The following is a 13,217-nucleotide window of genomic DNA, read 5'->3' on the forward strand; positions in this document are numbered from 1 at the left end:
AAATGTGGCCTATCTAAACGATGGAATATTATTCAACCTTAAAAAAGGGAGGCAATTCTGATACATTGAAGACATTGTGGTACATGAAATTAAGCCAGTGACAAAAAGACAAATGTTGTATGATTCTACTCATGTGATGGTACCTGGAAGAGTCGGATTTAGTGGCAGAAAGTCACATAGTGGTTGCCAGAGCCTAGAAGGAACAGGGAATGGGCAGTCAGTGTTGAAGGGGTGTAGTTTCAATTTCACAAGATGAAAAGCGTTCTGGGGTGGATGGTGGTGATGGTTAAAAAACAATGTGAATTTATTTAATGCCACTGAAATACACTTCATGATTAAGATGGTAAATTTTAGTAACCCTCTATGAAATATTTTTAGTAACCTTTTATCAAATATATGATTTGCAAATATATTTTTTTGCCATTTCACAGGAAATGTTATGTGTATTTTACCACAATTAGTTTTAAAAACTGGGATCCCAGAATTCCCTTTGTGGCTCAGTGGGTTCAGACCCCGACTGGTATCCATGAGAACACGGCTTTGATCCCTGGCCTCGCTTAGTGGGTTAAATATCCGGCATTGCCATGAACTGTGGTGTAGGTCACAGATGCAGCTCGGATCCACTGTTGCTGTGGCTGTGGTGTAGGCCAGCAGCTGCAGGTCCGATTCACCCTCTAGCCTGGGAACTTCTATATTCCGTGGGTGCGACCCTAACAAGATAAGGAAGCGGGGGGCGTGGGGGGGGCAGGCAGGAAGGAAGGAAGGAAAAAACCCCACTGACCGATGAAGACTTGCTGTATGGCACAAAGTATGCTACCCAATATTCTATGATAATCTATGTAGGAAAAGAATCTGGAAAAGAATGGATGGCGGGGGTGGCGGAAGGGATGGAAGAGAAGACTGGGGCCAAGGTGTGCGACCTGAACTAACTGTGGGGTGCCTGGACTGCAGTGGGGAGTGTGTTGTCCTGTCAGCTGAGCAGAGACGCAGAGAGGCTGGAGGAAGTTGGTGGAGATGCATCTAGTGCTCGGGTCAAGTTCAGGGCTGGTGGACACCAAAGCCCTCCTCCCAGAGGCGGTCATTTGAGCCAGGGGGCTGGCTGCCCTTTGCTAGAGGAGAATCTCCAAAGGGAACACCTAGAGGAGGAGAGGCCGAGAAGGAGGCAACCAGCACGGGGGGTGAGCAGGCTGGTTAATCGGAGTGAAACTGGAGAGCAGCCAATATAGGAGGTCCTAGAAGCAACCAGAGAGACAACACCAAGGAGAGACAGGGACAGTTAGAATGAGCACAGAGCTTTCAGCAGTAGGAACAGAAGAGACAGCAGAAACCGTGCCTTTGGAGAACAAGATAACTGTCCTGCAGAATTCTCTTCCCAAAAGAAGTACCTTTCGAGAGTGCCATAAAAGTGTTTAAAAAAAAAAAAAAAAGTTGGAGTGGGGGAGGACAGGCAAGAAAAACACAGACCCAGATTCATGTTTGCTGTGAGTAGATGAGGTGGGAGGTGGGAGTGTGGAGGGGCAGCAGCTTTGCTCAGTGTTTAGGTAGCTTGGCCACGGGTCCGTGGGTGTTTGTTGTGCTCCGTACTTGCAGCGTAAATGTTCTGCCAAATCTGCCCTTTGTATGTATCAGACATTCAATTAGAATAAAGCAAAAACGTGAACGGGATATGGGAGGCGGGGCGGAGGGGTGGACAAGCCACTTCCTGAGAGGGTGATGGTGCCAAGCGCCGTAGTCTGAGCTCTGGGGCTGGAGGGACCCCCCATGGGGACAGCTGGCCTGCAGAGGGAGGGGCTGCCCCTGGGGAGGAGCCCACGAGGTCTGGTTCCCATTCGCAGCGAAGATGATGGCATTAGGAAACCGTGCGTTAAGGAGATTCTGCTGGGCCGTAATAAAACTGTCATCTGCGCGATCTGGCGCTCATCAAGGGCAAGAGCAGGGACGGCCCCGTGAGTGGGTTCTGCAGGAAGGGCCTGCCTTGCACACAGATGCGAGCGCTGCTGCCAGCCCCACGCAGTTCTTATATCATGCCAACTCACAATATTGTTTCTTTCCTGAGAGCCCCAGATGCCAGCTTTCACGTTGCTGTCCTAAGACATCTTTTGTCAACTGGGGCCCTGTGCATGTCCATGGCAGGATGATCACAGTGAGCAAGAGTCACTGATGCTCAGAGAGATCTGGAGGACAGGCCCAGATGTGAGATAAGAGACCATGGTCACCTGGTTAGGAGGTACCTGCCTGGATCTGGACTCGCATGGTCGGATGGCAGCACGTCTTCCCCCAATGGTGGCAAAGGAGGTTGAAGGAAGCTTGAGGGAGCTGTGCGTGGCCCCAGTGCCAGGCTGGCAAGGTCCATGGAGCCCAGGGCCCACAGTCAGGGCCTGGCGGGCTCAGCGTGTGTTACTTAGTGAGCGAGAGAAGCTGGGGGTGGGGGTGAGTATGCAACATTATGAGATTGCCTGTAACCATGTGTGTGAGATAAGTGTGTGTGTGTGAGAGAGAGAGAGAGGCAGATAGACAGATAGAGGTGTGGTAGTATAGACCATAAGGAGACAGCACCCACATAACAGGAGAGCTTAGCATGAGAGTTCGTAAGCAGTGGGAATTCCCTAGTGGCTCAGCAGGTTACAGATCTGGCATTGTCACTGCTGCAACAATTGTCACATTGTCACTTGGGTTCCATCCCGGGCCTGGAAATTTCCAGATGCCACAGGTGGGACCAAAAATACCCCCAAAAAACCACATAAACAAAAAAGTTGGTAAGCAGTGATTAGTGTGGGCCATGCAGGGCTGAGGGCAGGCACCCAGGGAAGGAGCCTCCTCCCCAGGCTGGGGTCACAGTCCCCCAGAGTTGCTGGGCTGCAGCCCATTGCATGTGGAGAAGCTGGCTGGGTTGCCTGGGCCAGGACTGACCTGCAGCCCCAGGGCCAGGGAGGCGACCCTCCGGGGCAGAGGGGAACTGAGGCTGTCCATGGGCGTGCAGAGACGGCTGCGTCTGGGGGGCTGTGGGGAGGTAATGGCAAGGCAACTGTGTGGGCTGGACTAGCACCAAGGGACTGCATGCATGTGACTGGGGTGGAGCATGCAGGATGTCCCCACACCCAAGTTGCAGAAGCAAGGGATGACAGCCAGAAGCAGGAGCAAAGCCCTTGTACCCCTGCAGGGTCCTCCAAAGACTTCAGCAGGTGTGCCAGGAGCAGTGTGGGACCCGCCCCTCCTGTGCGAGCCCAAACCAGCTCCTCACCCCTCAGTGCGGTACCAGGGCAACCTGGGGAACCAGATGGAACCTGAGAGGCTGACCCTGGCCACACCTGCCCAGGGGGAAATGTGAAATGAGGTGTGAGGGGAGGACTCATCCACTGGTGGCATCAGAGGTGGAAAGCATGGGTAGGAAGGCCTTTGCAAGTCCTGCTGTGTTGACCTGCCCAAAGTTCCAGGAGAGGCTCTCATCAGAGGCAGGTCTGAGCTCATGGGCCAGGAAGCCCTTCCTGGCAGAATGGTGCCAGCAGTGAGCAGTTGGCTGGCAGGCCCTGGGCCCTGCGTCTGCCCTGATCCTGACTTCTACCACCACTTTGTTGTCCATTGTACCAAACCCTGAGGTGGAACCTTCAGCTGGTTGACCTTGGGCAGGCTTCTCACCTTCCAGCCTCAGTGTTCTTACCTTCGAAATGGGGCAGTGAAAGGATTGGCACACAGTGGTTGTAAATCTGAAGTGAGAGCTTTGTACGGTGTGTACCTGGGCAAAGGTAAGACATGTCTGCACCTGCACTGGCTGCTCCTCCTCTCCCAGGTGTGCCCTTCTCTTGTTCATGTTGAAGAAACTGGGGCCCAGAGGGGGCCAGCACTCTGAAGAGGCTGCACAGCCTGTGAAACTGGAGACCCCTGATGGCCCTTCCCAGGCTCTCCTCACTCACCCACTGGGATTGGCCACATCATTTGTGGGGCCCAGTGTAGAATGAAGATGTGGGCCCCTTGTTCTAGAATTATGAAGGTTTTCATAGGACAGTGACAGCAGAGCATTACACCAAGCGTGGGGCCCTGTGGGCTCCCCAGGCCACCCCCACTTGAGGCCAGCCCTGCATCCACCTCCTCATTCTCTGCTTTGGACCATGTGTTTTTCTATCTAAAAGTGTTTGTGACAAGGAGGAGCATTAAGGCAGCCATGCCCTGAGCACGGACCACCTGGGAGGCATTTTAAGTGCATTTAAGTCTGTTTCTGCTCATAATCATTGCCCGACCCACAAATCCCTTTTGGCAGCAACAGACTGGGCCCCACATGGATCCCATGGGGCCTGGCTCTGTGAGATGAGAGCTGCAGGGCCCATTCTCCCCGGCACATGTGGTTTGTGTAGTTCGGACTGGACCAGCTTGGTAGCGGGTAAGGGGTTCCTGGGAGCACAGTCCCCTCCCACCTCCCAGCTCCGGAACCACAGAAAGTGCGTGTGCTCAAGGGCCCCTCAGAGGAGGAGCCATTCTGGATCTACTCTTCCCGACCTGGCAGGTAGGGACCTCTGAGCAAGCATCTGCCCCAGACAAGATACAGCTGCAAGGCCCTCCCGAGAGTGGCTCTGAGGGCCACCAGTTTATGCACAGGTGACCAGAGCCAGGAATGTGCGTCCCAAGAGAATGAGCCAAGCCGAGAGAAGCCATGTTCCTCTCCTGACCTAAGCTCACACACTGTCCCCTTGCTGCTACTCCGGGGGCCAGAACGCTGCAAGCCTCACCTCTCCACAGAGGGGTCTGGCACACCAACGAAAGCTGGTGGCCTGTGGGCTGGAAGACACAGGCTGCCCTCGGCTGTATGCCATCCTGTGGATCCCCACCCAACCCAGGCTCCCCCCGCTCCCTGGCAGAGTTCCCTGTGGCTTTGGGGGTTGAGAAACAGTGAGTCCTCAGGGGCCTCCTTCCACTGCGATCTGGTGTTCCTGACTTTCAGTGAACCTGGGTCACGGCTCAGGGCTTGGTCTGGGGATGGAGCCTCCCTGGCAGGCAGATCCCAGGCCCAGTCAGCTGGTGGCCAAGGGCACGGTGGTTGCAGGGCCCAGCCCTTGTGATGTGGGGCTGTGCAGGCTGGTGAGGGATGTGCTGCTGGAAAGACTGCTTTACAAATTCCCATGCTCTTGCTGTCCGTGTGTGTGCCCTGGTGCATACAAATAACTTTCCTTTTTTCCAGCCTCAGTGTCTGTGTTTGCAAAGCAGTGGTCCCATTGGTGCACCTCCACCTGGGGCTGCGAGGAAGCTGGAGGGTCACTGTGTGCATGGGGGCTTGGCCTTGCACTGTGTAGGAGGCAGGTGCCATCTGGCTGGCTGCACTCATCCCCCAGGGCACTGTTGAGAGGCGGTGGGAGGCTGCAGCGGCCAGGTCCTCTGGAGAAGGTGGGGGTGGGGGGAGGGAGAGACGTTCCTCCTCTTGTCTGTAGGGCAGTGAGCATCAGCTTCCTAGCCCCTTCCCCAGACCCCTCCCTCCCCCGTCCACACAGCTCCCCCCAGACCCTCTGACCTTGTGGGAGGTTGGAGGAAAAAGAAACGGCTGCTGGTGATGCGGGCCCTTGTCTTGGGCAGCAGAGTGGTGCCTGGTTCTGATCCCCCTTCTGAGCCTGTCTTCCGGGACCTGGCCTTCATGGGGCTGGATAGGGGGCTAGGAGCCCCTCTGATTTCTGGGAAGAGGCTGGGTGGCCCCCTGAGGAGGGCAGACCCCAGGTTACTCTGCCAGGCCGCATTGTGGGGCTCCAACACACTCCTGGTGGGAGGTGGCAGCCAGGCTCTGTCAGGGACCCCTCTGCAGCTGTCCCTCCCTTCCTATCAGGTGAGGAGATAGCAGCGATGAGCAGTGTTGTAGGGTCCACTTTGGGCCCCCAAACTCTGGGAGTGTGGGTGCTTCTCCCGGGAATGGAGCCTGCAGGGTGAATCCTCACTGTGTGCGGACTCTTGGAGGACCTGTCAGCTGTGGCCCATCACTCGGCCCAGCTTGCAGAAGGCCTGATCTGAGCCAGAGCCATCGGCTGCCCTGTAACAGCAGCAGAGAGGAGGCCAGCCTTGCAGCTGTTCAGGGCCAACACAGCCCTTTGCACTGCCTCCCATCCCTTCTGAGGGTCAGCTACTAAATCCCCAAAATGGAGCCCTGAGGGCATCTGGAGGGCATCCCGTGTCCCCATGGGCCAGTGCAGAGAGGAGAATGTGTTTCCATGTGGGCTGCTCCTGCCTGTGGTCTCTGCATGGAGACCCTGGGTGGGGGAGGCAGGGTCCCAGCACTGCCTTCCCAGAGTCCCCAGTGAGACTTCATCACTGGGCTTTGGCGGCCTCCCCCTGGGTGGCAGGCAGTGTGATGCTCTGGGGTGGAGCCTCCCTCAAGAGGCTGCGAGGCAGGAAGACCACGGCACAGAGCCTGAAGGTCCCAGGCTGCCCATCCCTGTGCTGCACCTGCAGAGGCCCAGTAATGCTGGCCCCACCCCAGGGATAGACCCTCTAGGGAGCAGCTTCTGAAGGTCTGGAAGGTCAGCAACATGCATGTGCCCCCCTTCACTCCATCTCTGTTTTTTAGATTTTTTTTTTCTTTTTGCTGCTCCTGCAGCGTGTGGAAGTTCCTGGGGATTGAACCTATGCCTCAGTTGTGACCTACGCCAAAGCCGTGGCAATGCTGTTTAGTGTGGGATATGCAGGGCCAGGCCTTTGGCCCTTGACAGAGCCTCTCTCCCTTGCCCCTCCTCCTCTCCCCCTTTCTCATTAACCCCCTTTCTCTTTCCCCTCCTTCCCTTTCTCCTGCCCCCTCTCTCCCCCTGGTTCTGTGGTCCTGGCCTGGCTGGCAGGGTAACACCCTTGCTGGTCAGGCAGGATCAAGTGCACATTTCCCGCCAAGTGGGCAGTCCCAGCCTGGCTGCCTTTGAGGTCATCCTTGGGAAATGTTCCTAATTCCTAGCTCCTAGTTTTCTTACTGTTTTACCACTTTGGGATCCAGAAGGTCTTGCCTGTTCTCTTCACCTGACTTCACTTGACACTTGATCGTTTCCTACACCCACCTGTGTCTTCAAGGCCCCAGGCAGCCTCAGGGTGTCCTCTGCTGGTGCAGAGAGGACCAACTAGTCACCCTGATGGCTGCAGGAGAAGCGGGATGCATGTGGGAATAAACCAATTGAAAGGAGAAATCAGTTACGCCCACGTACAGTATTTCTAATGTTTGCTTTATCTGGCGATTTTTTGGTGTGCTTTGTAGAGGTTTTGAAGCATTGTTGGCACATTTATCCATCTTTTTTAAAGTTCTTACTGTTTTTTAGAACTTTTCTTATGATGAAAAATGTTTTATCATGAAAAAAGTCACCAAGTAGTAGGACAAGTACCCCATGGACTCACTGCGGCTAAGGTCAGCCCCCGCCTTCCTCGTGGCATTTCCAGCTCTACCCACAGCTTCTTAGGCAAAATTTACATAGGTTGAAATGCACAAATCTTAGCTGTGCATTGTTGACAGGCAGCTGGGCCCATGTGACCCACACCCCTGACAAGACTCAGGAGCCTTTATGTTCCCTGGAACGTCCCACCTGCCCTTCGAAGTCTCTTGCCTTCCTCCACCCCCAGCAGCTACCCAGTCTGATTTCTTCCACCTAAAATCAGTCTGGAACCCTGCCATATGGTTCCACTGCACTGCTCCTTCTGCTTCCTGTGACATCTGTGCGATCCATCCAGGCTGTCACCTCTTCACACCCTGTCCTGGCCATGCAGGGTCCCATGTGCGACATACCACCATTTGCCTATCCATTCCCCCACTGGAGCACATCTGGGCTGTTTCCAGTTCTTGGCTCTGTGAACAACTCCACCATTGGTGAATAAGTCATTTGATGGACATGTATTTTCATTTCTCTCAGATAAATGGAGCAGAATTTCTGGGTCATATGCTATGAGTGTGTTTGACTTCAGCTATAGATTTGTTACTTAAAGGGCTTTGTTCATCTTGGGCGACTTCTGCCTGCCTGGCTTGTCTGGCAGTGTCTTGTCCACTTGAAAACTCTGACTCCATGTGATTTGCTCAGAAGCCAGCTGAGTAGGTTACTTGTTTATTGAACTTGAGTAATCAAGAATGACTTTGCCACTGTTTTATGCTGCCTCACTTCTTTTTCTGTTTTAAAGCGGTGTTTTTGCAATTAATGTTTAGTTATACAAATAATAGTGTGTTGATGTTCTTAGGACTACAGATGAGAAAGACCCTACTAAAATCAGAATTTTGCTTTTTTTTTTTTTACTTTTATGGAGGTTCCCAGACTAGGGGTTGAATTGGAGCTGCAGCTGCCTGCCTACGCCACAGCAACGTGGGATCCAAGTGGTGTCTGCTTACCTACACCACAGCTCAGGGGAACTCCAGATCCCTAACCCACTGAGCAAGGCCAGGGATCAAACCTGCATCCTCATGGATGTTATTTGGGTTCATTAACTTCTGAGCCATGATGGGAACTCCTAAGATCAGAATTTTGAGTGAATTTTCTTTTTTGGTCCACAAAGAAGCTCTTCTTAAAATCTGAAATACAGCAACTGGGGAACACTGGCCTCCCTGGGAGGCTGTTCCAGGCTCTGCTGTCACCTCTTTCACATGCCTCCCTGCTTCTTGCAGCCCCGCTGGGACTCTACTTCTCAAGGGATGCCTACTGGGAGAAGCTGTATGTGGACCAGCCGGCAGGCATGCCTCTGCTCTACGTCCACGCCCTGCAGGATGTCCCCGGGGAGGTGCCCAGCTTCCGCCTGGGCCAGCACCTCTATGGTGTCTACCGCACACGGCTGCACGAGAATGACTGGATCCGCATCCAGGAGGACACGGGGCTTCTCTACCTTAACCAGAGCCTGGACCACAGCTCCTGGGAGAAGCTCAGCATCCGAAGTAAGGGAGAACCCTTGACACCCCCCCCCCCAACACACACATCTCACCCCGACACCCACCACCTTGCCTCATCCTCCTGTGGCGCGCATCACACAGATGGTGGCTTTCCCTATGACTCCTGTGACTCCCATTGCCTAAGAGTGGAGGGAGGGAGATGAGGCTGGCCTGCCTCTGTGTTTAGCCTGGTGAGGGAACCATTGATGACCCCTGGGCCTTCGGAGGCAGTTAGGATTTTGGAGAACCCATGTGAAGGATTTGGGTGCCCTTTCCATGCTGGATCCAGGTGCCTCTTCCAGTTGGGTTAACAAGGCTTTGAGCTTGTGAGAAAGGCATTAAGAGGGAAAGAAACCCAGGTCTTGATTTAGCAGAGGATCTAGAACCTGCTGGAAAGCCTGTCATCCCATCAGCAGAAAACTGCCCTTGGCACCTGGTGGGGACGTGGCCTGGTGCCAGGGAGGAAAATAGAGCAGGGGAAGGCCTAGCCAGTGCCTCAGTGCAGGGATCCAAGCTGGAGTGAAGGCCACATGTGACACTGGTTCTTGAGGGGAGGGGGTTGTGGAACAGAGTTTTGCCTTATGGCACAAAATGGTGATCACACAGCCAGGAGCTGCCCTGCTGAGCACCTCTTCCAGAAACATGGCCTTCTTGGACCCTCACACCAGCCCTGAGCTCCCAAGTGTGGTGAGAGGCAGGCCTACCTGTGAACACAGAACAGGTGGTGCTACCCAGTAGGGACAGAATAGCCGCACCTATCCGACAAGTGAAGCCAGGGTCCCCAAGGAAAGATATCCCCTCCCCGTTGCCCGCTGAGGGCACCCCAGATAGTTCCTGGTGGAGGTAGCACTGGAGATAGGTCTTGGTTCTGCACACACTTAGTGGCCACCATCTTCATCTCGAGCCCCCAGTGGGGAACTTGAAGAACCAGGGCCCCTGGGGTGGAGGCCAGGGTGGAGTTTGCCGAGGATCTGAGTTTTCATAGAAGGCCTGTTTTGTTCATGATTGGAAAGCAGCCTCATGTCCCTATCAGACCCAGGCAGGAGACAAAGCACAGTAATTTGAACTGGGAACATTTGTATAGAGAATTATTAACCCCAGCAGGGGACTGGAACAGCAAAGTTCAGGCTAAGAAGCACAGAGAACCAATGACTTTGAGAAGAGCAGATGTGAGAGGCAGCCACTTCCCTGTGGTGGAGATAGAGGCCCCAGGAAGAGCCCCCTACCCCAGGTGAGAGCCCAATTGGTTGGAAGGGAAGTCACTGTGGTGCCTCCATGATGGAACTTGCCAAAAGTCCCCTCTAGGAGTTCCCACTATAGTGCAGCGGGTTAAGAATCTCACTGCAGCGGCGTGGATCACTCCAGAGGTGCAGGATCGATCTTAGCCTGGTGCGGTGAGTTACAGGATCTGACGTTGCTGTGGCTGCAGCTCAGGTTCAGACCCTGGCCCAGGAACTTCCATTGCCGTGGGTGCAGCCATAAGAAAGAGGGAGGAAGGAAGGAAAAGATCCTGTCTCTAGGTTCTGGGAAGTCTGTGTCTCTGCAGAGGTGCTCCACAGTGAAACTGCCTGGGGGAGGGCGGGGAAGGGGTCCCCTTTTGTGGCAAGAGCCCAACCTAGAAGCTCTCTACCTGGTGTTAGACCCAGGGCTCAGGGCACCTCCCTGGGGCGGAGGGTATGTGAGCTGAGACCTGAATAGCAAGAGAGGTGGGTATGTAAATCACCCCCAGGCTGAGGGAGCAGAAGGGCCCTGAGGTGGCCAGGGCAGCAGTGCACCAGCAGAGCCCTCTGGACCATGGAGAGGACTGAGCTTTCCACCAGCCCTGAGCTCCTGCCCCACCCCCCCACCGCCCCCCACCTGGCAGGTGTGGCTGACGCCACACCACACTTGACTTCTCACTTCTCTCTCTGCAGACGGCGGCTTCCCCCTGCTCACCGTTTACCTCCAGGTTTTCCTGTCACCTGCGTCCCTTCGAGAGAGCGAGTGCCAGTGGCCAGGCTGTGCCCGAGTGTACTTCTCCTTCATCAATGCTTCCTTCCCGGCTTGTGGAGCCCTCAAACCCCGGGATCTCTGCTTCCCCGAGGCAAGCCTGTCCTTCCGCATTCGGGAGAATAGGCCTCCAGGAACCTTCCACCAATTCCGCCTGCTGCCTGTACAGTTCCTCTGCCCCAACGTCAGTGTAGCCTACAGCCTCCTGGGAGGTGAGTGCCGGCCACGTGGAGCTGTCCCTCAGTGCCACAGACTGTGGTCTTGCCATACGAGCCATCCATTCTAGTCTCCACCACCACATCATCCATTCATTCAGAAGTCCATGAGGCTCTAGTGTGTGCCCGCCATGGGTAGGCACTGTTCTAGGGGAACAAATCAGGCCAAAATCCTGCCTGCCTAGAGCTTTGATTCCTGGGAACACTCATACTAGGGAACTTGGGTGGCCTCTGAAGGGACCAGGGGGAGGGCATGGAGCAGGGGGGACCCCATCTCAGATCAGGTGGCTGAGAAAGGGGCACTGGAGCAGAGACCGAGGGTACCAGGCAAGCAGGGTGAACTGCTTTGAGAGCATGGAGGTGAGACCCCCCCTGTGTAGCTGGAGGACTGAATGATGGCCAATGTGGAAGCTGCTGAGGGCAGAGAAGTTCCTGGGAAGGAGGCTGGGCTTCCCCTTGAAGGAATGGGGAATCATGGAAGACGTCTGAGGGGGTCCTTGATAGGACCTGATTTAACCTTAAAAGATTAGTCTGGCTGCTGTATTAGAAATGGTTCAGCTGAGTTCCTGTTGTGGCACAGAGGAAACGAATCTGAACCCAACTAGTATCCATGAGGATGCAGATTTGACCCCCGGCTTTGCTCAGTGGGTTAGGGGATCTGGTGTTGCTGTGAACTGTGGTGTAGGTTGCAGACGAGGCTCAGATCTTGAGTTGCTATGGCTGTGGTGTAGGCCAGCAGCGGTAGCTCCGGTTTGACCCCTAGCCTGGGAATTTCCATATGCACAGGTTCGGCCCTAAAAAAAAAAAAAAAAGAGAGAGAGAGAGAGAGATGGTTCACAGTGGGTTGAGGGGGGAAGCCAGGAAACAATCAAGAGGCAGGAGAAATCCTTGAATGAGAGGATGAGGACTGGGGTGAGGGTGGAAGCCTTGGGGCAAACAAGAGGCATGCAGATTCTGAGTGTGTTTCAAAGGAAGATCCAGCAGGTTTTCCTGGTGAGTTGGATGTGAGGTGCTGGAAGAAAGAGGGAACCAAACATGGTTCCAGGATTCTGCCTGGGCAGCTGCAAGGACACCTACCCTTGCCACCTGATGGCCCTGCCACACGATGGCCCTGGGGAGGCCAGGAGCTGGCATGGGGGAGAAGGGGTTGGATTCCAATGGAGGTGAGTGTTAAACCACTTAAAGGCAAGGAACTGGGACTGAAAAGGGACACTCAGTAGCTGGACCACTAGTAAGTAGAGCCTGGATTCACACCAGGCTGAGGACACACACACGGTAATAATGTTAAATAAAATCTCACTAAAGTAAGTAAAGGGGTCACTCACACTCCCCCAGCATCCTTCCATTTGCCCTGCACAGGGAGTGGTGTCTTTGTACAAGATTGCCAGCAAAGCATATGGTTTAGCATGCTGCCCTTTTTTGCTAAAACAGCCCATGATTAAATTTTGATTTTGTTGAGCGGCAGGGCCGGCAGGGCGTGGGGGGAGTGTAACCATAAACAATAGAGGGAAGCTTTATATGATAAGCATTTCCCACATGTGTAATTCACATGTAATGTATGGCTCTGTTGTGACCCCCCCCCTCCCCCGCATGGTTGGCTGTGGGGTGCTGAGGCACAGAGAGACAGAACGACCAAACTCAGGCCACGCAGTCAGAGTGTGGATAGGGTAGCAGTTCAAACCAGGCAGTCAGAAATACTTGTATGGCAATGTAAACAGACCCTGAATGTCCACTGTGTTTGTCTTCCAGTGGTGAAACTGTGGCTTTATTCCTCCCATTCTCTAAAATGAGCACACATTGCTTCCATAATTAAAAAAAAAGAAAAAAAATTCCTAACTTTTTTTCAAAAACCAGCAAATGGTGGGAGCTGACAATCTGGGCCTGCAGTCCAGCTGAGCTGGTGCCAGCCCTTCCCATAGCAGAGGCAAGGTGGGTAGAGGGGTGTGCCCAGCCCTCCCAGGGTAGTCAGGATGAGGACCTGATGCAGGCTTCCTGGTCCCCACCCTTCTCCATGAGCACCAGTGACGCTGCAACCACCGCGGAAGCTTAGGGCACAATTCACTGCTAATTGTGCTTGGAGCGCTATGCCCCACGGTGGAGCTGAGGAGGAGCGCGCAGGGCGGTGGAGGGGGAAGTGCAACCATAAACAACAGGGGGCTGCT

The 13,217-nt window shown here is 54.3% G+C and overlaps 1 protein-coding gene across 1 annotated transcript in view; it reads left to right on the plus strand.

The window, feature by feature from the left end:
- The window catches only part of RET (ret proto-oncogene), a 55,663-nt gene that overhangs the window by 16,675 nt on the left and 25,771 nt on the right, over nt 1–13,217 (plus strand). Inside the window, exons 2-3 of the mRNA XM_021072832.2 lie at nt 8,594–8,857; nt 10,765–11,052. Of these exons, the coding sequence (XP_020928491.2) occupies nt 8,594–8,857; nt 10,765–11,052 (552 nt within the window). The remainder of the gene's footprint in view (nt 1–8,593; nt 8,858–10,764; nt 11,053–13,217) is intronic.

Source organism: Sus scrofa, chromosome 14, assembly GCF_054392235.1.
Source record: "Sus scrofa isolate SSC_HxYL_T2T_F1_AM1 chromosome 14, Sscrofa_HxYL_maternal_Yorkshire_Landrace_v2.0, whole genome shotgun sequence".
Classification (NCBI taxonomy): domain Eukaryota; kingdom Metazoa; phylum Chordata; class Mammalia; order Artiodactyla; family Suidae; genus Sus; species Sus scrofa.